Source organism: Stigmatopora argus, chromosome 4 (assembly GCF_051989625.1).
Source record: "Stigmatopora argus isolate UIUO_Sarg chromosome 4, RoL_Sarg_1.0, whole genome shotgun sequence".
NCBI classification, from domain to species: domain Eukaryota; kingdom Metazoa; phylum Chordata; class Actinopteri; order Syngnathiformes; family Syngnathidae; genus Stigmatopora; species Stigmatopora argus.
In genome coordinates, this window is record NC_135390.1 from 23,067,743 (window position 1) to 23,092,657 (window position 24,915).

At 48.8% G+C, this 24,915-nt stretch overlaps 1 protein-coding gene across 1 annotated transcript; it reads right to left on the bottom strand.

Annotated features, from left to right (window-relative positions):
* Positions 1–204: 204 nt before the first annotated feature.
* Positions 205–23,964, bottom strand: nr2f5 (nuclear receptor subfamily 2, group F, member 5). Its single transcript, XM_077598966.1, has 5 exons — positions 23,627–23,964; positions 11,466–14,247; positions 5,179–5,492; positions 4,857–5,103; positions 205–1,876 (listed from the first exon to the last, which is right to left on the bottom strand). The coding sequence occupies exons 2-5, from the start codon at positions 11,944–11,946 to the stop codon at positions 1,545–1,547; spliced, it is 1,374 nt and encodes a 457-aa protein (XP_077455092.1). The 5' UTR covers positions 11,947–14,247; positions 23,627–23,964; the 3' UTR covers positions 205–1,544.
* Between the last annotated feature and the right edge of the window lie 951 nt (positions 23,965–24,915).

Consider the following 24,915-nt stretch of genomic DNA (forward strand, 5'->3'; position numbering starts at 1 on the left):
CAGAGGTCTTTCAGGCGAACCACCACTGCTATACGTACATTTTTATTTAATCCCAGAAACACCTTAATACTCATGTTTTTAAGGGACAGCCTGACTTATAAATGACCTTGCCCCCCCCCCAAATTATCATTTTTTTGAGAAATTGTAATGCTGAAAAAAACACCTTAAATTGGCAGTAGGTCCAATGAGTGACAAACATCAGACTACAGTGTGAATAACCAAATTTTATTTCAACAAACGGTCTTTTTAATTTTTTTTACAAACGCCATCGACCACCAAAAAAGACCAGAAAGGACACGCGACGTCGCCTCGCCAAAAAAACATCCGTCAGAACGTTTAAAAACAAACAAACAAACAAAAAAACTTGGGCGTTAAAAGTCGCAAATATTTGCCATGAGAAGAAGAAAAAAAACATCCGAGCGGAACCAACACTTGAGGTTTTTGTTTACTCTTCGGGGCACCACGGACAGCGATAGACGTCCAATCCCGGGCGGGACGTCCGTCGCCGGCCGTCCGCGGCAGTCAAAGAGTTAATACCTGTCATAACAGGTAACCACACATTATGGCACAGTCATAAGATAAATGTGATTTTGTTCTAAGGCAAGTACAGCTAGTTTGCAAAAAAAACGCATCCCCCCCACCAAAAAAAGAAAAAAAATACTGGTGACCATCGTTGTGTAAAAATACGTGCGTGACGACTTCCCGTTTGAATGGACGCAAGTGCCTTGAATTTCTGTGGAATACTGACTGGTCGCCAGCCCATCGAGGACACGCAGGACATTCACAATGCAATTTCCAAATGGAGTCCGTCCCGGATCGGTCGCTGACCCATCCTAGGACACATTTTGACAAAAAAATTGTTGATTCCATTGACTGACTTTTGTCTATAAAATGATGAAATTAAATGAATCTGCCACCGGAGTTTGAATTTCGGACAGAATTTTTTTTTTTCAGGATCAAAATTCTAACAGATTATTTTTTTAATAACAAATTCAGCTTTAGAAATCAAAAATTCAGAGGTGAAAGTTGGGTTGCCAAAATGGTGGACATTTCAGGAGTAAAAAATTAATTGAGAAAAATGGACTGGTAAAAAAAACCCAGCAAAACATTTATTTGCAAAACAAGTGCAAAAAAAATAAAAAATAAAAAAAATGTGGCAAAAATTGAGTTGAGAATGTAGTTGGAAAAAAAATCTGTGACAAAAAACAAAAAAGTGTGTTGCAAAAAATTCTCAATTCAAAGTGAATTTGCTGCTGCAAAAAAAAACATTTTTTGGATGACTGGGCTTCTCGACAGAATATTTTGCCGTTTTCGTCTGAATTTTCATCCTGATAAAACTGCTGGTGATTTCCACGTTGAAAAAAAAAACACTCCCAATTCCGGTGGGTGTCCCAAAATAGCAAATGTGATTTTGGCACCGTCAAAATTCCCGTTTTTTTTGTTTTTTTTGGAGCCTCAATCGGTCGCGCCGTCCCGCCGCTTCCCGCTTTTAGTCCCGAGGAAAAGGGGGGGGGTCGCCGTCCCCGGCAGGGATCTCTGTCCGCTCAGGGCCCGCCGTCGTTGTAGTGCAGCGAGACGGGCCGCTCGCGTTGCGCGGCGGCGGCGGCGGCCGGCACGTATGGCCAGTTGTAGCCGGAACCCGAGAGCAGCATGTCTCGCAGGAGCGTCTCGATGGGCGTCTTGCCCACCAGGCGCACGAAGAAGAGCTGCTCGATGACGGGCGACGACACGATGCGCAGCGACGGCAGGCGCAGCAGCAGCCGGCCGAAGCGGTTGGGCTGCCCCGGGTACTGGTTGCGCACGTACTCCTCCAGCGCGCACTGGGACTTCTCCTGGATGCTCTCCACGTGAGACACGTCCGACAGGCCCATGGCGTCTAACCGGCAACAACAACAAAAGAACAAATCAAGAAAATGAAACACTTCTGCCCTGAAAACTGAAGGAAAACAAACAAAGCCCCCTACCGGGACCACAAAAAACACCATTTTAGTGCTAAGGTTTCAGTTTTCACATTCATTTTCTGTGTCTGTGCGGCCCGACGGTGGGCTGGTTAACGGGTCGGCCTGACACTTCTGGAGTCGAAAGCTGGATTCCAGCTGGGTTTGGAGTTTGCATGTTCTCCCCTGGCTTTCCTCCGGGTATTCCGGTTTCCTCTGGTTTGCGCCCACATCCCCAAAACATGCTTGCTATGCTAATTGGATGCTAAATTGCCACTAGCTATGAGCGTTTGCATCCAGCTAGCCTAGCATGCATGTTTTTTTGGTGGGGAAATCTGAGTACCCAGAGAAAAGCCACACCTGCAAACAGCCACAACCCACTGGGGATTGAACCCACCTTTAAGAACTATGAGGCGCCTGTGCTAACCATTCCTCCACCGGGATTGAACCCTCCCTCTAAGGACGGCGAGACGCACATGCTAACCACTCTTCCACTAAGCCACGTGTCAAAGTGGCGGCCCAGGGGCCAAATCTGGCCCGCCGCATCATTTTGTGCGGCCCGAGAAAGTACATGGTGAATGCCGACTTTCTGTTTTAGGATCAAATTAAAATGAAGAGTATAGATGTATATTATATTTCCTGATTTTCCCCCTTTTAAATCAATAATTGTCTTTTTTTAATCTATTTTTTCTGTGTTTTTAGTTCAAAAATCATTTTGTAAAATCTAAAAATATATTTAAAAAAGATAAAATAAACATTGTTTTAGATCTATAAAAAAACGGAATATTCAGGGCTTTTAATCCAGTTCTTTTAATCCATTTATATAAAAAAATCTAAATATTCTATCTAAAATGGTCCGGTCCACATGAAATCGAGTTGACGTTAAAGCGGCCCGCGAACCAACCCGAGTCTGACACCCCTGCACTAGGCCACCGATTTTGATAGAACTACCCATAATGAATTGAAAAATTCGCAAAACTGCCTGAAAAAAGTTGAAAAATCAAGAAAATATGAACCAAAAATGACCAGAAAATCGACAGGAAGTGAGCCAAAGCATCCCTACTGGTGAAATGAGGAAACCTCCCACCGGGTGGTCCACGCCGGCCCTTCCCCCACCGCACAGCTGAGCGCCAAAGAGGGCAGTGTGTGTGTGTGTGTGTGTGTGTGTGTGTGTGTATGGATGGATGGATGGGGGGGTTACGTTGCGCGCTAGCTACACTTTTCACACTCTTCGTGTCGTGTCGGGGGGCGAGCGCCAGGGATTTGGCGCCGTGTGAAGTCCAAACAAAGACGCTTTTGGGGGGGCACGGGGGGGGGCGTGACCCCCACGTGAACCCTGCCGTTCCTTCCCTCGCTCGGTTTTAACCTGTCAGCTTGCATCGGGGCTCCTTTTTGTCACAGCGCCCTTTCACGGCACCCCCGCAACAAAATTGTCAAGCCGCGTGAATCACTGCGGTATTTCCACGCTGGCTCGGAGGACAGCTGGAGTTTTGGTGTGTGTGTCCGTGTGTGTGTGTGTGTGTCTGTGTGTGTGTGTGTATGCGTGCGTTTGGCACGCGTGCGTGTCGGCCATGTTCGTGACAAAGAGATTAGCCCGGCCGTCCCCCCAAAAAGCCGCTTCGCGTGCCCGAGTCGGAGCCACAGTAAGTTGGCTGCCGGCGAGGGCCCGTCCGATTGGACAGGGAGGGCTGGCGGCGTTGCCTCCATTTTTTAACATTCCCCTTTCAATTGAAATTTTTTTCAGATGATTATGATCATGACTACGATTTTTAAACAGGTGGAAACACTCAAGTATTTTTCCTTTTGAAAGTATATATTATTTTAGAAATGTAATTTAATTTCAAATGTACTCATTTAAAATGTTAAAAACACAACCAAGGTCGCCTCTTGAGTTTATTTCTGAATTATTATTATTATTTGATGTTATGGTTATTTTATATCATTGGCATTCAGTTTTTATGCATGACTGTAAATGAATAAACAAATATTAAAAACAGACCATAGATTATAAAAAAAAAATACGGAAGGGGGGGCAGATGTAGGTCACTAGGGTTGGCGAGGGCGCTGTAGCCAATCCGCCCGCCGCCATGCATAATTTAGCTGGCCAGATGATTCAATAATAGATGGGATCACCAAGGAAGCAAAAGATCTCCCTGGCTCGTGCGATGGCTCCCACGTTAGCTCCCACGTTAGCTCCCACGTTAGCTCCCACGTTAGCTCCCACGTTAGCTCCCACGTTAGCTCCCACGTTAGCTCCCACGTTAGCTCCCACGTTAGCTCCCACGTTAGCTCCCACGTTAGCTCCCACGTTAGCTCCCACGTTAGCTCCCACATTAGCTCCCACGTTAGCTCTCACGTTAGCTCACAAGAAGCACCTGACTGCAATCCCCTAATTGCACTTGAAACATACCAAAATGGTGGAAAGGTTTCCTCTTTGGAGATTGGAATGAAAAGCGCAACCCACTGCTGCCTGCCTGTTCAATGAATTCCAAGTCTTATGGGATGCTACGTCTTCACATGTTCAATGGTCCCATTTCATCAAGGTGCTCTTCAATGGGTCAAAAAGGTCAAAAGCCTGCAATCACCCACGTTTCAAATAGGTCCAAAAAAGTCTTGGACTGGACTGAACTGGACTGGCTTCCACATTCTACACCAGGGGAGGGCAAACTATTCCACCGTAGGCCGCAGTGGGTGCGGGTTTTCATTCCAACCCATAAAGAGGACACCTTTTCACCAATCTGGTCTCCTACAAGTGCAATCGGTGGATTGCAGTCAGGTGCTTCTCATTTTCTACAGAACTCTCAATGGTCAAAGTGTCTTTGCTGGATCGCTTGGAACCAAAACCAGCACCCACAGCGGCCCTCGAAGACCGGTTTGACCAACCCTGGTCTACACCAGGGGTGTATTCTCGTGACTCACCGGAGGTGAAGAGGACGATGGACTTGAGGCAGGAGTACTCGGCCGTGTCCACCTGCAGCGCCTTGAGCTTCTCCACCTGCTCCTGGAAGACGCGGATGTGGTCCATGAAGGCCACCACGCGCTCGGCCGACATGGGCGCGGCGTGCAGGCCCGCCGCCGCCAGCAGGGGCGCCACGTGGAGCGGCATGGAGCACTGGGCCGCGTTCAGGACGAACAGCTCGCTCCACGACATGCGCAGCAGCGCCACCTGTGGACCGGAGGAGAGCAGAGTGCGTTACTTTTTTGATTTTTGATTTGGATTTGGATGTTTCTCCTCCCACACCTGATCCATGAGCTGCAAATCCGGGAAGAAAGGGATGTTCTTGGCCCACTCCACGGCGCTGAAGAGGAGACGGGCGGCCAGCTCGCAGATGTTCTCGATGCCCATCAGGTTGTTGCCCTGCACGCACTGGGCGCCGTAGCGCCCCGTCGGGTAGGGCTCGGCGCGCAGAAGCAGCGACACGAAGCCCGACAGGTAGGTCTGGCCGCCGTAGGCCTCGCCCCCGCCGGCCCCGGCCCCGCCCCCGCCGCCGCCGCCGTTGCTCAGGTACTGTCCCGGGCTGCTCTGCGAGTTGGACGTGCGTCCGCGTTGGACGGCTGCCAAAAACATACAAACGTACACGTTATTGCATTATGGTGTGCCCAAAAGCGGCAGACTACACCCTAGACTGGTTGTCGCGGGACACACAGAGACAAATGACCATTCGCATTCCCAATCATATTTTGTAGAGTCAATCCGGCTCCCGGGCCGCCACTTGGACACCTGCGCCTTAAAGGACACCGAAGATTCACTTTTTTCATTAATTGTTCAATTTTAATAGTTGCACGGTAGACTTGATTTGACAAAACATTTGATCGCCTAATGAGTGTGTCAAAACTGCTGGAAGTTCCTTTTCTGGCCTGATTTAGAAAAATGGATCCATTGAATGGAATTTTTCGCTTTTTTCTTCACCCCCAGGTAAAATATTTTTTCTTAAATTCCTCGAAAACAGCCGACGCGTTCTTTAGATAAAAATGACCGAGCGAATGACGCCAACACATGTTGGCAAAACACCTGTCGGTCGGTGGGTCAGTGTCGCGTTACACAAATGTCGGACGCAGCTGCGCTAAGTCAACGCGGCAAGCGTGATCTTTAAAGTTCCCCGAAGGAGAACTTTTCCTACCGCCCTTCCGGGAATTCAAAAACCGAGGACGCCTCAGAGGGCAAGCGACCTTCCTCCCTCCCTCCCTCCCTCCCACTTGGAATGAATTGGACGTCTAATGATTACTTAAGTACCATCAATGAATAACGCTGCGCGGCAACGCTTTCACGACTTCATTAGGTCACTTCCTGTTCATTTTGGGGCAATCCGGGACCACTTCCTGTCCATTTGGAGGAATTTCCAGGTCACTTCCTGTTGATTTTGGGGCATTCCGGGACCACTTCCTGTCCATTTGGAAGAATTTCTAGGTCACTTCCTGTTCATTTTGGGGCAATCCGGGACCACTTCCAGAATTTCTAGGTCACTTCCTGTTCATTTTGGGGCAATCCGGGACCACTTCCAGAATTTCTAGGTCACTTCCTGTTCATTTTTAAATCATTTCCTATTGATCTGAGGGAATTCCAGGTTCAATTCCTATTGATTTGGGGGCATTCCTGGTTAACTTTCTGTTGCTTTTGGGGCATGTTGACATTCTGTTGTCATTTCCTATCGATTTGGCGCCATGGGTGGATCACTTCCTGTGGATGCTGCCATCACTAATCCAATTTTCCCAGTGGTGAATGTTCATTGGTCGCCCGCTTCCCGCGGATAGAACGTCTATCTCAGATAATGTCAGGCGATGAGTTAAAAATAAAAAAATGGAAGTCACGGAGAAAGGGGGGCTCCCGTCTCTGGGCCGATGAATTAGTAAAACGGAGGGCGAGCGAGGGAGGGACGGCGGGCTGGCACGGACCACTCCTTTAGACGGCGAGCGCGCAAGACACGGCGGCTATTTTTAAACGCACGCGAGCCAAAGACAACACGCGTCCGTCCTTCCTTTCTTGTCAAGGGGAAACTAACGTGACAAAGTGGAAGTGGAAAGCCATGGGCACGCAAATAAAAGCCGTCTTATTCCAAAAAAAAATGGAACATTGAGAATTTCTGTTGGTTTTCTGGCATTCCTCAGCCACTTCCTGTTCATTTGGGGGTCTTTTATTCCCCTCCCAAATACGCATGGGTGGATATCGCCTTCAATGGCGGCGCTAACGGCGAGCGAAGTGGCGTCGGCGATGGGGCCGACCCCCGTCGGCCCCCGTGGGCCCCCCCGATTTGGACTCCGGCACCGAGTGGGTGCGCGGTCAATGTTTTAGTTTGGCTTGACCCGTATTCTGCCACGCGGCGTGGGCTCCATAGGGGTCACGCTTCAATTTGACTCCGAGCTAGCGCATTTCCACGTCAATCATTCGGGGAGGAGGGCCGTGGGTTGGTTTGTTTGGGTGGGTGGGCGAGTGCGGGTATTCCAAGAAGTAACAAAGAGTTAAACATTAACTTTCATTCTTTAAACAAAATGGCCCCCACCCCCCGGCTGGAATTTACGCCAGTCACGCTCCAATGTCAAGTGCGAGCCAATCAAAGGACGGCAAAAGATGGCTGGCCAAAGAACACGACTGGAAAGGCATTGGGGCGGCGGCCATGTTGGTAGGGGCAATATTCCCATCCGATTCAGCGCATTGTTTATGAAATGAAGACCCAACGACTTTCCCTTTAAGCAATTATTTGATCAATGCCAACTGTCTCCTCTGCCATAGATGGCGCTAGATGTCCAAGCTATTTGAAGCGAGAGGTTGGCAGTGAATAAAAAAGTCATTTCACTTCCCAGGAGAAGACTCATCGAAGGTCACACGATTGGACATCTAGCAACATCTCGGGGAGGGCATCGCGCGTGGCTGGCGGCCATCTTGGGTAGGGCGACCGGCGCTCGGAAACCGGAATTCAAAAATGAAAACACTTTATACCGCGTCCAGACGCGATTTCTCACCCATCCGAGTCACGTGATTTTAGTAGCGGAGGGGTAACAATTGGAAAACGGGCCGCAACGCTCTTCATGAATATTACACGAGCGGCGTTCTGCGGCGAGCTGCGTGTTTTTGTTTACTACTTTGGCTTCCCAGCGACTTGTCACGCTAACGTTTTCTAGCCTCGCCCGCCGTCTCTCTCCGGGCCCGGCGGGCCAAGGCAAAACACGGGAAGGACGGGGTCGGGCGAGGACGCCCCGCCAAGGCGCCGTTGCGAGAGGTCGGACGAGGACCGGGCTGGAGGAGGAGGAGGAGGAAGAGGAGGAGGCACCCCAACGGTCTCCGCACGAGGAGGCCGTTAAACTTTTAGCGCCTGTCAAAGCGATCCGGGTTAGCCTCACGCCGCCACGCGCTAATTATTCAGGAGAGAAAATCTGTCACCACGGCGGGCCCATGAAGGCCGCCTTTATGCGGGTGAGGAGGGCGGGTGAGAGCGCCTGCCCCGTGGCTCGGCGGAGGAGCAAAAGGTTCCGGGAAGCCCAGGGGTGGGAAATGACCCGCTGACGATGCTCGCCTTTTGCCCCCAGGGGGTCATTTTTCACGCTATCCGTGACAAAATGGCGGCCAGAGACGGCACACCGCTTCATTTGGGCGTGGTGGGGCGCCCCAGTCAATCGTGTGCGTCCACTTATGGATTGTTTTCAGCATGGGGTGTTATTACTGAAGACAAAATGAGCTTGAAGCCAAGCATTTTTTGTCCTGGCGTTCTAAAGGAATTGGACGTCGACGACGCCGACGACGCCCGGCTTCCGACATCTCTTGACGGACTGCGGGCCGCCAAGCTCCGCCCACCCGCCTTCAATTTAGCGTGGATGCGGTCATGAAATAATGATGTGGCGGCGTTCGTGCGGACATTGTTTATTTACCCCGGGAAGGGCTTTAAAAGCGGACGGCAAAGAGGATTTGAGGACAGCCGCTAATCCCGCCGACCTCAAACGCCTCCGAGCCCAAAAGATTTTTGATTATATTTATTTCTTTTTTTTATTCCAACAATTGTGACTGTCATTTGCCATCTCGGGGCATTTCTCGCGCTTTCTTGTTTATTGTCCATTGGCCACCTGATTTGATTCTTAAAGTCACACAAGTGCTCGAGAGCCGCTTTGGCTTCATGTGAAAACATTTCTGGAGGTGACCTACATTCAAAAATAAAAGAAAATACATTCTTCAGTATTTACTGGGTGGCTTTCTCTTGAACTGGGGTGACTTCCTGTACATTTGGATCATTTCCTGTTGAATTTTTAGCGTCGCTGGGTCACTTTCTATTGCTTTTGACCATTTAATATGTAGTATCACTTTATTTGGATTTGGATTTGGATTTATTGCGGACATTTTAGGGTCCCTCTGTTCGCTTCCTTTTGATTTTAAGGCATTTTGGGGTGACTTGTTATCACCTTTGAGCATTCAAGGGTCACTTCCTGGACTTTTTGGATGATTCCCTGTTGATTTGTTCATTTTCTGTTGCCTTTGGGTCCATTTCTGATCATTTTGGAGCATTTTAGCAACACAAATGTCCAATCCATTTGGACTTGGAGGGGAGCGACTTTCTTTCTATTCATTTGGGGACACTTTCCCTTTCATTTGCCATCATTTATGGACAATTGTGGGGTGCTTTCTACTGATTTAGGCTCACTTTATTTTGGCTTTTAGCCTTCCTGTCGTGTTTTGGGTTAGAATTCGGCTTTGGGGCATTTTCCGGTCACTTTTTGTGGATTTTTGGTGGCTTCTTCTATTTAGGGAATTCCCCGATACCTTCCCATGTATTTTGTATCATTTCCTGATTATTTGGGGGACACAGAAAATGAGAACTTTGATGGATTTGTGGGTGATGATGACGTGAGTAAGTTGTAAAATGCTTAAAGTACAACGCAACTCAGTTTTGCTTCCGTTGCCTTTTTAAAAACGTGTTTTTAGCATGTGGGTGTAGCGTGCAAGAACTATATATCCCAGCAGTCACTGCGCACCGGAAACCGGAAAAAGGCTTCTTCCGGTAGCCAGCGCTATTGCGGTTAGATATTCATATATAATATATAACATATATGCGTCTAAAAAAAGGTGCGTCCTTTGTGTGTTTAAAATAATGAAATAGCACTCGTTACCGACACTGCGGCTAAAAATACAATGCGCCATATAGTCGTGAAAATACGGTACTTACGGGCTCAATTTGTGTTGAAGTTGGGTACATTTTCTCATCATTTTAGGGGTCCCTAACAGTTAAATCGAGAATTGTTTTCCTAAATATGACTGCCGATGAAGTTTTTTTAAGGTCCAAATTGAAAAGGGAGAGGAGCCAATGGTCATTTTTTTTGCGGGAATTGACCGCGGAAATGAATGAAAATCCACGAGCAAGGAAACGCACGCTTTTGCCAAAAACTTTTTGGATGGCCTTGATTTTGAAAAACCTGAAAAACCAATGCTCCTTCCCACGCGAAAAAGGTCGGACGTCCGGCGCCGTGGACGGTGAGCGCCCCGTGACGGGTTAACGCTCTTGGCTTTGCATTCCTCTACATTTGGGGATTTTTTTGGTGGGGGGGGGGGGGGGGGGGGGGGGGGTTAATCTTAATGGAGTGGAAAGATTGCAGCTCATCAGGAGATTTCCTCGGGGACGAGCGTGACCGAGTTGGCTTGTGCGAGATGCGCACGAGAGCGCCAGGCACTCTCTCTCTCTCTCTCTCTCTCTCTCGCACGCACGTCAAAAAAGAGAGAGAGTGTGCGAGAGAGCGCGTGGCACTCTCTCGCACGCACGGCAACAAGAGTGAGAGAGCGTGACCTGGAAAGGCGGCAGGGATCAGCTCAGGTGAACGGCTGGCTGGCTGGCTGGCCTTTGAACGGAGCTTGAAAATGAGGCTTCCGGCCCTTTAAGACGAGTCCAGGAGCTGTCACACTGGACGTGGTCCCCCCCGGGGACAAAAGTGGGAGATTTTGGGAGCCAGATGATGCCTCGTGTTTGCTTTTTCAATCTGCTGGATTGTTGTCCTTTCATTTTTATCACATTTTCATCGAGTTTGCGGTCATTCCATTCGGAGCTTTGCTTTATATTTTTCATGCCATTCTCACGCTTGTTTTGGACTTTTTTTTCAGCTTTTCATTTCATTTTCAATTTTTACTTCAGCTTATTTTTTTGGGCCTAAAACTATTGTTCTCTAGCTTTTAATTTGGTCAATTTGTGCAATCATTTAACGCCTTTTGTGCTATTTTACCATCTATGCCTTTGTTTTGTACATTTTTAGGGCATTTTTCTAACGTTCCAAGCACTTTATCCAGGTCAATTTTGACCATTGGCATTAGCATACACATGATTTTAGCATTCTTAGCTTCATATTTTTGTCCAATTCATTTTAAAAACTCATTGGTCATGTGAACTTTCGCGAAAAAATAGAATAAGCGCCCGCATGACACAACTTTGAGGAGGAACATTTGCAGGTGGGAATAATATCAATGGTTCCCACCCAACCATTTGGGTCTGCCTGAATAGAAATCGCAATACAACTACGTATATACTAAACTATAATCAAAGCAAAGTGAGTTGAACTCACCCTCTCTCCGCATGCCGACTTTGAGACACTTTTTGAGGCGGCAGTACTGGCACTGGTTGCGGTGGTGCTGGTCTATGGGGCAGTCCCGGTTGGCCCGGCAGCTGTACGACAGGTTCCGACGCACGGAACGCTTGAAGAAGCTCTTGCAGCCCTCGCACGTGAACTGGCCGTAGTGCTTGCCGCTCGACTTGTCCCCGCACACCATGCAGTCCACGTTGGGCACCTTGTCCCCGGACAGGCCCTCGTGTCCCGGCGTGGAGCCGGAGCCAGAACCGGAACCGGTGGCGGCAGAGGCGGTGGGCGTCCCAGGAGCGCCTCCTCCGCCGGGTTCCTGCTGCTGCTGCCCGCAAAGTCCTGCCAGCTGCAGTTGCGGGTGCGAATGCGAGTGCGAGAGCGAATGCGAATGGGAGCCCGGCTCTCCTCCGCCGCCGCCGCCGCCGCCGGAAATGTTCTCTGACCACTGGTTTACTACCATTGCCATGCTACGCTCCCCCGCAGGACGACCTTGGAGCGGGGGGAAAAACTGGATCGGAAGGGATTTGGCTGGTTTTTTTTTGGCTTGGCCCACTTTCCCCCCTCCCGGTGATCAAAGTTCAGTGGAGGGCCGGCTCTGGCGAGTCATGGCCGAGGAGCGTCGGAGGAAGAGGAGGTGGTGGTGGAGGTGGTGGTGGTGGTGGTCCCGGTGCTGCCGGCCGGCGCGCGCCGATCCATAAACGCGTCCTATTCGTGGAACCGGCGTCCCGATTCGAGCCCCCAAAATAAAACAAACAAACAAGAGTGCAGCGACCACAATACTCCGCTTCACGATCGATTTGGACGCATCGTTGGGCTTTTCCGCGTCCGCGTCAGCGTCGGCGTCCGCGTCCGCGTCCCGGGGAAACAAACTCTCCTCGATGCCACCCGGCCGGCCGTCCGTCCAAGCGACTAACTGACTGACTGACTCGGGAAGTAAGTGAGTGGAAGCTTTCTCGCCTTCTCGCCTGCCCACTTTCCTGCCAAACCTCCTTCCCGACAGAGTGGGCGCTCTCTAGCGTGCATTCAAATAAAAGACGGCTCAAAAGCAGCGAGCTCCATCCACAACAAGCGCATGCATGGCTCCCGAGTCAAAGCGCGCTCCTTAGGGGGGGGTGGACACCCCTTGACTCCGCCCCTTCCAGCCCAACACCCATATAAGGGGATGAGTTCCATATCCAAACAGGCCCAATCATCAGGGAGAACTTAAACTTTCATTAATGAAAGTAAATTTGCCATTGGCAATTAAAAAAAATGAAGTGGCGAAAAATGTCCCCCCCTCAAAAAAAACAACAAAATTAAACATTCATCTGCACCAAGGAGAAGCAATTGATATTCTTATCGTTTCATGGGAGCCAATGGAGTCACAAAAACAGCCGCTGGAAACAAAACATAAAATCAGTAGGTCAAATGTAGTATCTATGAAAGCTAACATTGCGAGTCCAAATAAATGGAGCGTTTATTGCCGTCAATGGCGCTTAAACATGACATTTGCAGGGTTTTTGGTTCGCCATTTTTATGATACTTCAAATGGTTGACCATTTTTCAGGCACATTAGATAAAACAAAGTATCATGTCCATTTTAAAAACCATGTGGTTTTGCTCCCACAAATAAAAACTTCAATTTGGAGACGACCGGTCAACAAAAGGTGCCATTTATTAGCGGGGGAGCCCGCAAAACTGTCGGCCATTTGAGCCCATGTTGATTTTAGGGGGCTTTGTTTTTTTACTGTGGGTAAGGTCATGAACAAGAAGCGGGAATGCTTGATGATTTTGCCACATTTCTGCCGGACATCGGGCCTTGCAGCTTCAAGCCAAAATGGCAAATGATGACACAAATGGTGACGTGATTACGAATGCGTTTCACCTGCTGTGTCTTTTCTGGCTCTGAGTGACCCAGGTGTTCGCCATCGTCTCGTCAAGCAACCCCCGTCTGAGCATTTTTCCCTCTTTGTTATGCTTTGCCTTTACGTCAGTGTGCGTCTCCCCCGTTAAGTTTTGCAGCGCGATATACACGTGCATTCCATTTCATGTCCGTCGGCAAAACCGGGCTGGCTCATTATTTGTAATAGCAAAACGTCACTATAAATGCTCCAAAATGGCCGCTTGGGGCCAAAATGGCCGATTTTCTGTTCTGTTTCAGCCATAGCTGCCTCTTTTAGACCTTTTGGTTCGTCTCTATGTACATTCCTTTTCCCGTCCGTCGGCAAAACTGCTGTTGGGGGCTGGTTATTTTGAACGTCAAAGCGCCAAATGAATGGCCGTTTGGAGCCAAAATGGCCGATTTGCTGTTCCGTTCGGGCCGTGGCGCCATTTAAATTCACGCGCGCGTCCAGTTTCACGTCAAAACGGGTAAGAGGCGTCACCTCTGGCACGGGGGCATGAGGAGGGGCCGGCCCGCCGCCCACGGCGAGGCGAGGCGAGGCGAGGCGAGGCGAGGGCGTCGTGGCGTTTTGGGGGGCTGGGCGCCCGGAGCGAGGCCGGCCTGGCCAGAGGCCGTAAAGTCGCTGGCCTTAATTGCTGTCACATGTAACCTTACCTGGCGGCCAATTAGCCCCCCGACGGACTATTAGGGGGATTCCCCTCGGCCAAGCCGGGGCTAATAATTAAAGTGAAACTCAATCCGCCGGGGGCCGGGCCAGGGAAGAAGAAGAAGAAGAAGAAGAAAAAAGAAAAAAAAAGGCGCAGGCCGCAGGTCGCGACCTCCGAGGACGACGCCGCATTTAGAAGACCGACGTCCAATCTCCAGCAAATGTTTGGCCCTTGCATACTGAAAATAAATGGGAAAAAGCAGAGTTTGTTATCGAAAACGATTAACCCTGAAATAATTCATAGCGATTAGGATTATAAAATGATTAGCAATGGAATTATATTGTTTTTTTTTTTCATTTACTTTAAAAAGAAGTACAGCGTGTATGGAAAGAGAGTCCAAAATGAATGTTGTTATTATTTGAAATGTTCATTTTCTGAACCGCTTATCCTCACAAGGGTGGCAGAGGGTGCTGGAGCCTATCCCAGCTGACTGGCTGAAATGATACAAGGAGACAAAGGACAACCAATAAAAGCCAGGGACCATTTACAGTGCTAAATTAGCCTAGCATGCCTGTTTTTGGAATGCGGGAGGAAACCGGAGTACCCAGAGAAAACCCACACAAGCCCGGGGAGAGAACATGCAAACTCCACACAGTGAGGACCCACCTGGCATCAAACCCTAGACCCCAGAAAGTCAAGCCGACGCACGAACCACTCGACCACCGGGCCACCTTAAAAAAAAAAAAATGTAGTCATTTTATTTCTCCTTCAATGACTACAATTTCTATGCTAGAATGACCTATTAGAAATGGACGTATACACACACATCCTCAGTCCAGCAAGTTTGGTCAACACGTCCCACTTTATGGATAGCGTTTTTCCTGCGTCGGCGTTTCCCGGGCACGTGCGGCGGTTTCCTCGCGGCCGATTGGGGTTGATTAAGAGGTTAGCGAGAGGCGAGATTTATCGGTTCCTGCACCCCCGCCCCCCACATCGCCCCCCCCACCACCACCCGACGTTGTCCCCAAGATTTATTTGGTTATTTGTTTATCCGCCGGCCGCCCGGCCGCCCGCCGGTCCGGTCCCATCTGCCGAGTCAGCGTCGGCCCCGGCCAGTCTCCTGACCTGTGACACTTGGCAGATACGCCCCAGAAAGCCCCCCCCCCCATAAAAAAGGCCTTGTTTTCATACCACGAGTCTTGTTCTCAAGGTTTAGAGCAACGATGGCGTTGCTCCTAATTGCTTCCTGACGCTTTGGATTTTTGCCACACGTCGTTTGTGAATAAAAACATGATATCGGGCGAACTTTGACCAGAAAAATGTAGCGACTAACGCTAGAAAATGCCTTATCTGGAGAAATGGCGTGTACGTTTTCCATCCCTTCCTGTTCATTTCGGGGTAGGAGTTCTTCCAGTGGCGGTGCGTGCATTTTCTCGTAGCGCCCTCAACAGGTAAAATCCACTTCCTAGCAGCATTTAGTGATTAAATACAAACACTGGAGCTTTTCAGATATCAGAACCGGGTCCACAATTGAAATATTATTTAGGAATATAGCCATATTTGACGACCCAAAAATCCTTTTTAACTGTACACAATATCCATCCTCCTTTCTTTCTTCCTTCTTTTCTATCGCCATCGAAGCTAATGCTGAAAGTTGAGCCTGTCCTGTCGTATTTCTGGCATAGTCCGTCTTGAAAATGCCTTTAAATCAACACCCACAATATATTTGCTTGTGCAGCTCGCTCCAAATACAGTTTGGTAGCTCTGGCTAATCACTAGCCAATCATAGTTGGTAAAAGCGATGACGTATCCCTAGGCCTGCGACAATGCATTGTGGTGTTGCCAACTCGAAATCTGATTGGTTAAAGCAAGTCTTATTGACGCTTGTTTAATGCGGCAGAGCCTGCAGAACCGATTGTGAAGGCTTTGAGGCAGATTTCGGACCCTGGCAACAAATAATGGCTGAAATGTGATTGGTTAAATGCTTCAATATGAAAACACACTTCTGGAAGCAGTGCAACCAGGGGGAAATGAAGCTAACAGACCATTTGGAATTATTTCATAAGTTTCGATGGACAAAATATAACATATGATTCAGATATTTCTTAGGCCAGCAGAGAAGGCCTTGACGGCCCTGACCGCCCACCACTGAGTTCTTCTGTGATTGGCTGTTTTGACTCCAAAAGGAATTGGACATCTTCTGGTCACTTTTTGAGGAGATTGGGGCATTCCCACCTCACTTCTTTGTGCATTTTGGATGACTTTTTGTCCATTTTAGGCCACACAGTATGTATACACAGTGGTACCTCTACTTACAAAAGTTTTTTAGTCACCTGAAAGATGTGTAAGTAGAGGTACCCCTGTCTTTACATACTGTGTGGCCTAAAATGGACAAAAAGTCATCCAAAATGCATAAAGAAGTGAGGTGTGAATGCCCCAAGCTCCTCAGAAAGTGACCAGAAGATAGATGTCCAATTCCTTTTGGAGTCAAAAAAGCCAATCACAGAAGAACTCATACCCTGAAATGAACAGGAAGGGATGAAAAACGTACATGCCATTTCTCCAGATAAGGCATTTTCTAGCGTTAGTCGCTACATTTTTCTGGTCAAAGATATTCTTGTCAATACAATGTGGCAAAAAAAGTCGAATTAAAACATTTCCCCAAAACGTGTCCAGGTGCAGTTTCCGAGTGGACGCCGGACGCTCCCGACCCGTGACATTTGGCAGCGGATCGTCCGCTGGACTCTGCCAGAACGCTTGTTTTCATACGACACTTTTTTTTTTGTTCCCTGGAATGATGGCGTCGGTCCTAATTGCTTCCTGACGCTTTGGATTTATCGCCGTTTATTTCCTGCTGTTGCGCCGCTTAAATCATTTGGCTGTTTTCTTTCGCCCCGTCGCAATCCATTTTGCTACGTGGCCGCCCGGTAGGCTATTTGGACGGGCGCCGTAGGAACATCCGTCTTTTTGGGCCTCTATTTACTGGGCTAATTTGGGATCCTCCCGTGCTGTCTTGGGAATTTTCGCGCTAGTGACTTTCACGGGAGGGAAATGGACGTTTTGGACGGACGCAAGTGAAGTTTTAGTGAAATTTGGGAGGTGAAGACGCAAGAGGTCGGCCATAGCGGGTTGAAGTGCATTCTTCTATGGTTTTTTTAACGAAAAAACAAAAGAAAAACGAGCCTAAAGCCAGTTTAAAGTGGCTTTGAATCCTCAAATTTGGCAAGACGTGGCGAAAGCTCGGGCGTCCCAAAATTCCAAGGCGTCTTTGAAGGCGTCACGTGCGCTCTCGCACCTCGTGTGTGAGGCGGTTTGTCGCGGGGGGGATTGTAGGGGAGTGGGGGGGGTCACTGGCGGCTATACGGGGAAAGCTATGCGGCTTGCCTGACCTGACATGTCTCTGAAGCTGGAGGGGGTCTCGACCTTTCACCCCGGGCTCCAAAACGAGGAAGATGAAAAAAGGAGGGTCGGGGGAGGGGGCACCTTTAAACAAGGGCTTCTGTTTCAACCACTCTAGGAATGTCACTCTCATAAAAAAAGAAGAAAAAAAAAAGATCTATCTATCTATCCATCTATTGTGTGAACTATAACCCCCCCCCCCCCAAAGTGTTTTATTCACCTAGCGCTAACGGAGTTTGGACGGATGGCCGGCCAGTCGTCGCTCCTATTGAAATGGCTTCGCGGCTGCCATGTTGGTAGGGGCGACGTTCCCGTCAAAGTCTGTCAATGAGCTTATTTCTTTCAAAAATGATCGTGTCAACGTGAAAGCGGCTTCTCTTTCGGTTTTTGTCCGCCATTGATGGCGCTAGATGTCCAATCCATTTAAAATGGGACGCCAAATTGGACAATGATGATAAACTCATGATATAGCAGGGCCACAAGGATGCGTTAACACGCGCTAGACGTCCAATCCAATCCAAATCAATTCCGTATTTTGGGCAAAAAGTCAAGCGAGCGTCCATCTTGCATCCCCCCCCACCCCAAACATCGCCAGCAAAAGGTCAGCCCGCTCTTACGCGTCCTATTTGCGGAAATCCCGGATGACCGCAACTAATCGGCGGCTCACTTAGGCTTCTCCGACGGTGACGTCAGACGGTGATCGGCGCTAATCCCGCCCGCCGCGCCGTCCTTACGTGGAGGAATTTTGGAGCCCGTTGGACTCGGCAAAACGCAATTTGAGGGGGCCGTGCCTATCACGAGGAGACCCCCAAATAAGCTGAAAATGCCTCAAAAGACGTCTTTTCCGCTGACGAGGAGCCATTTTGGCACAGCCGAGTCAACAGCGGCGTCATTTGGGAAAACCGCTTCCACAGATTTTGCCATTTGGAGCCACGACTAGAACTCGGACGGAGCGGCTTGAAAACGATGCCCTCCCCAAAACGAGCTTTAAAGCCGTCCCGCTAAATTCGCTCGAGGTGGAAACGGGCTGGGCGGCCAGATACCCCCCCTCCCAAACCTACCCCCCCCCCACTACCCCTTCCCTGGATTTAAAAACGCAGGCGGTGGTCTTTAACACGTTCTCCCGCTCCCCTCCCCAATAAAACGGCGTGACCAAGCGCTGACCTTTCGGCGCTCGCCGACTCGGCGGAGGCGAGCGAGAGCTGGGGGGGGGGCAGCGTACATGCTAAAGTCATCGCGTGGCTTCAAAGGGCCGGCACTGACGTCGGCGCGGGCCCCGCCCCTCGGGGTCAAGACAGCCCAGGGTTCATAAAGTGATACCAGGTGTCCCCGCGCAAAGTTTTTAAACAAACGCCGGCTCACGGTTAACAGGGCGCTCGGTCTACATGAGGCGCCTCCATTGACGGCCACGGACGTCCCGTCCGCCCTCCCGATTTACGCAAATTGGGTGTCGTCACTTGAACCGGCTCCAAAGGGGCCTCCGGGACAATACGGGGTTAACCTCGCCGAAAAAGTGGCCGGCGGAGGAAATGTGGGTGTAAAGAGAGATCCAATCTCACCCAGTGGACTCGCTTGTTGTACCTTTCCAAATGAAAACGACAATAAACTGCGTCAACCACAAAAAAATAAAAATACTAACGCCTGCCAGCAAGATTTCAACCTATAAAAACAACAATTTTTCCGACACTTGTGAGTTTGTGATATATCATATCTCCAATATTGCTTTCACGGCCCCTTACCAAGATGGCCGCCCCGCGGCGACATTCCTATCCAAAACAATTCAAGACCTAACTAGCTTATTTCTCCAGTGCTACTGCTATGGACACTCTCTCTCTCTCGCGTGGTCCACCGTTGTCCCATCCATCGGAAGCGGGAGGGTTGGCAGGAAAGCCATTCACTTCCCATTGACGGTACAAGGATGATGGGTCGCCGCGCGATGGGACGTCGGTACGTCATCGTGTTGACGTTTGCCGCCAAAGAAAGGTCTGGCCTCTCTGATTAAGGCTAATTAAGATGAGTGAGGAGTTAGCCCGGCTAATCCCCCGTTTAGGTTTAAGGTTTAAGGTTTGAAGCCCCCCCCCTCTCCCCCTCCGTTCCCCCCCCCGCTGGCCGTTTGTCACCCGGCGCAAAAAGGCCGCATTGTTAGCGGACGCCAAGCATCAAAGATGAGAAACCCCCCCGTCGGCAAATGAGGGGGCTCCATTATGCCACGCTCGCAACTACCGGAGGGCGGCTTACCCTAGGGTCAAGCGCCCCCCCGTCTTCCCCGTCCCCCCACCCTCGACCCGTCGGCCATTAGCATTCATGGAGGATTTTGGACAGCCTATTTAGTCCCAAAATTGAAAATACTTATACAATCTGCTTTTCTTTAAAATTAAAAGTTAAAAAATACTTGAGCAAATGTTTGGCATTTTAAATGAATAGTTATAAAATTAGAACGTGGGTTAGGATTTTCAAAAATACATTTCTTTTTAAAAATAAAAAGTCTAAAAAATATTAAATTAAATTAAAAGTTAAAAAATACTTTTGCAAATGTTTGGCATTTTAAATTAATAGTTATAAAATTAGAACGTGGGTTAGGATTTTCAAAAATAGATTTCTTTTTTTAATAAAAAGTCTAAAAAATGTTTTAATTAAATTAAAAGTTAAAAAATACTTGAGCAAATGTTCTGCTTTAAAAAAATTAAGTTAAAAATACTTTAGTAAATGTTTGGGATTTTAAATTAATAGTTATAAAATTAGAAAGTGGGTTAGGATTTTCAAAAATAGATTAATTTTTTTAATTAAATGTCAAAAAAAATAAAAATAAATTAAAAGTTAAAAAATACTTTAGCAAATGTTTGGCATTTTAAATAAAACAAAATCTATATAGATTTAATGTAAAAAAATACTTGCCAAACATATTCGTTTCTCTTTAAAATGAAAAACAAATATTAAATTGATGATTTGGCCACTGGCGTTCTTCTTGGGAGCGGCGACAGGAAGCGCGTCGGCGGGCGGGCATGCGGAACAAGGCTTTCTCTGACGGGGGGGGTCAAGGGATCAGCGCGCAACACTTTTTGGGTGGGCGGGTGTCCCTCCCGCGCAACTTTTTTTTTTTGCCGACGCTCCGTTACTTCATGCAAATGAGTTGTGCTTGAAAGCACACGCTATCGCCGCTCATTTACTCGCCTGCAAAAGTCATTTGATGGAGAACTTCAAATTCTCGATTCAATTCAACTCGTTCAATCACAAAGCATTATGATACATATTTTGGGGCACTCACCACAATATATTATATTTTTTACCGATGAATTATTGCTTCATTCTTCTCCTCCTCCTCCTCAAAGTTGACAGGAACGACGGTCTGGCGCAAAAATGGTCATTAAAGAGCACAGTCATGATACGTTCTTCGCCTGGAGCTTGCAAAGCGCTTCTTCGGAGGTTCGGCCCGGGACAAAATGGACGCCGGCGTCAAAAACAGACGTCGCGTCGATGATGAACGGCCGACGGGTCGGCGAGCGCTCGCTTTGTTGACATTTTGACGATGGCTCGTCGCAGAAAATTGGAAAGGGCGCTCCGAGATGGCGAGTTCAAGGAGTTCGCAAAAGTCTGTCGTGTTTTTTTTTCCTTTTTTTGGGAGTTCGCAAAAGTCTGTCGTGTTTTTTTCCCAGTGAACGGACGTCCGATCCACTTGAAACGGGAGGATGGGAGCAAATAGGTGAATAGCAACCCTCCTATTTCAAATGGATTGGACGTTTAGCGCCGTCAAAGGGAGCCAGAGAGTCAGCTAGTGATAGCATTGACTTTACATTCCAGTGTTAGCATAAAAATGGTCAAAGTAGTTTTAGGTAGAAGAAATTGAAATAAATAAATAAATAAATAGAGTTTTGAAAAATGCATGACAAAAAAAAATGATATTAGCAATATTGCACCGCTAGGTATCGCAATCAGGAAATGGTTGAGTGTAACCCTTCAATAGAATACAAGATTAAAATGGCATTTTTAAGAATAGCGCATATGTGTGGGCTACATAAGTCACTTTTTCTCACAAAACAATGCAACTTTTGAGATATTTTGAATGGCAAACGGGCCTTTGTTTTCGCTAACACGGTGCGTTTTCTCGAAAGACGGACGTCCCGGAAGTCAATCGGCGAGTGCGTGCATGCGTGCGTGCGTGCGTGCGAACGAGCGAACCAACGAACGAACGAACGAGCGCGTGGGAGAACGCTCGGAACAGGGGATTTTTTTGTGTGTGGGGCGAGAGGCGCTCGGGCACTTCATCTTCTCCTGCGTGCGCTGCCAAAAAGGCCAAAGGTCAAAAGTCAGGGCGACGGAGAGAATTCCGCGCTGCATGCCGACGGATCGGGTTTCTAGGGTGGGGGTAGGGTGGGGGAGACCCCCCGCCCCCCTCCCGAGGGCACCCGTGGGTCCCCCAGGGTCCCCGAGGCTTAGGTGCTCGGACCGCCCTTTGCTTTTCTTATTATTGTTTTGTTCTTTCCTTGTTGTCGTCGTCGTTGCCGTTGGACCTTTTCCGGAGGGGACGACCCAAGACGCTAGTCGACGTTCAGTTGATTTGGAAGCTAGGCCCAATGAGCTTATAAACCAGGTTGCATTTTTTTAAAGCAAAAAAATGGATTGGACGTCAACGATCGCAACTTTCAGCTCGGTCCTCACGCGTGGACACAATGCGCTCAGTGTGGCGGGCGGGCGGTTAGGCGTGTGAAAAGGCCGGTTATGTCCCTCCCGCCGCGTGCCTTTTTGTGGCGTTCCCATTGACGCCGGCTGACAAACGGCCGGCGTGTCCACATTTGATGGACTTCTTTTTGTCGGGGCGCGTCGGCCACTTTTGACGGACTTCTTTGTCGGGGCGCGTCACCTCCGGCCTCGCCGGTAATTGCCGCGGCCGCCGGCCCGCAATCCCGACCTACGGGAAGAATCGGGGCTGTGTGCGCCGCCGCCGTAACAACGGGACGCTTTATCCCGCTGTTGAAAAAAAACAGCGGCTTCCCAGAACGACGAGGACACCAATAAAGCGGCCGTCTGTCAAATTCATCCCAGTAGGTCCCCAGTGTCGGAATTCAAAGCGGAAAATTCCAGCTATAATCTTACATATTTGCATGTATATATATGTACATTAATATGTATGGTTCCTTATTAAAGACATCAAACACAAACTCATCGGCAAGACGAGACGGAAGGATTTTTGGTTTGTTTTTTTACAGACGGCACCGGAATTTTTGGCTTTCCAATGACATTAAGGGTGAATCCTAAAAGGCTACATTTGTGTTTCGTGGTTGAAATTGGGAGAAAATAGAGACTGAAAATCCGGCAAATTGGCAAAAGTGGACAATTTCAATCCAAAAGTGCTGTAAAATGACTTTTAAGAAGCTCAAATTCCATTTTAAAAACTGGAAATAACAACAACAACAACAATAAAGAATTTCCTGGGAAATGCAGTGCAGATTTTTAGCCCCTACCAAGATGGCCCCCACGGCAGCCATGTTGGCAGGGGCAAAATTCCCAGCCAAGCCAATGCATTGATTCTAATTCAAGTCACACGGAACCAAGTGCTCAGTATTGAGGTCCACCATCATCTTTTTCACGCCGGCGTGCGCAACCGGCGGCCATCTTGGATGGGGCGAGCGGCGTAAACTCGTGTCATTTTAGTGCCACTTGGATGTCGGAATCTGATTTTTTTTTTATAGTTTTTTTCCCCCCAACCCCTGTCGCTGACTTTCCACATAAACATCAGAAAAGAACGGGCGCACGCGTACGTCGGCGCCGCCGGCTCGGCGCGTGGCGTCTTGTCTGGCCGAATAACCGGACGACCACGGTGAAGGGCCGTGACATTTGCGGCGCGTCTGGCCGGAGGGCGCCGGAGGGGGACGCAGTGGGACGGAGGGGGCCGGAACCCCGACTTTTTTCCACGGCCGTCACGTCACGTCCCGGTAAGGTCAAAAAAACGTCCGACGTTTAGCTCGGTGTCCAAACACGGGGGACCCGATAAAAGGAAATGGAATATTTGCCTGGGCTCGTCACAACTTTTTAAGGTAAAGTCAAGTCAACGCCTTGACTCGGATGGGAACGTGAGCGAGGGGCGGCCATGTTGGTAGGGGCGATAAAAGCTCTTTTTGTGCTTCGACTAGGAATTGATCAGCATTCAGCGTTCATTCGTTCAGCCTTGACACTGTTTGGTGTTTAAAAAAAGACATAAAAAAATTGAAAAATGTGCTTACCCTATCCCATGATGCGTTGACCTTTCTTTTGAAGAGCAATAACCCACTTGTGGTGGAATCCAGTCCATTGGGCGGCTCCAAACAAAGCATTACTTATGCATGGCTTGAGCCAATAACGGGGGAGCCCCCCGCCACTTCACTACCCCCCCCCCTCCCCACCCCACTCCGGCCTTGTTTTGGGGCCGATCTTCCCTCCTGGAGGGTGTTAAGACCTGTCGCTGCCCTCCCCGGGGAATGCTGGGAAAGGAAGGCCTCCACATCTGTCCTCCGCCTGGGGCCCCGGGGAGAGTGAGTGGGAACGTGACATTCCTCCATTACCAGAAATGAGCGAAATGGGGAGGGAGGGAGGGAGGGAGGGAGACTAGGGGGGGGGGACGACTCTAGAAAGAGAGAAAAAAAAATAGTCATTGGAGTAAGTAAAACTTTGTCCGACAATTGCATTTTTGCACATCTTTTCTTCATGAAAAACCATCCGTGGAGCTTAATAAGAACATATTTGGGGGGTTTAAATGTCGATTTGATCAATTATTATTTATCTATTGAGTTCCTACTTGTCAAAACAGATGAAATTTAAAAGATATGAAGGGGAATCATCAAAGATAAATGAATTCAAATAAAGTAGTTGTCCACTGGAATTCCGTTTTGTGGCTTTTACAAAATAGTTCGGCTTAAAGGTCGCAGCAGGATCTTGAACATAACAATCAATGGAAATAATAACGGTTAACATCCAACAAATGACACGAAAGATATTATAAAACGAACAAAAAAAAGTGTGTGTATGTATATCTGTCGGACAGCTGGGGTGGGGACTTTGTGCGGGTGGTGGGTGGGGCAAAACGCAAGCGTTGTCGCACGTTCGCAGGGCGCGGGCGGATCCGAGTGACCGACCCCTGGACCCCCGTCTGTGAAGCCCCCCCGCCCCTGTGGAGGCACCCCCCCCTCCCCGGTCCCAACAGGTTTAAGATCTTTATTGGCCCTCTCAAGTCATCCGTGTTCCGACTCCCGCTAATGGAGTCGGTAATTGGCCGCAATGAGCTGTGGGAAAAGCCGCTTGGGTGGCTAGCGCAAGGCTAGCGCAAGGCTAACGAAAGGCTAATGCTACGGCGTTAGCTAGCGTTAAAGACACTTGACATCATTTGAGTAAGTGGCGGGAGAATCCACGTCCAATCCGTGTGGGCTAGAATGGATTGGAGAGCGATCCCATGATTGAATCCCCACCCATCGACTCCAAATCACAATTAAGAAGCAAATTAAAATAAACATAGTTCAAACAAAACGTCGCCGCCGCC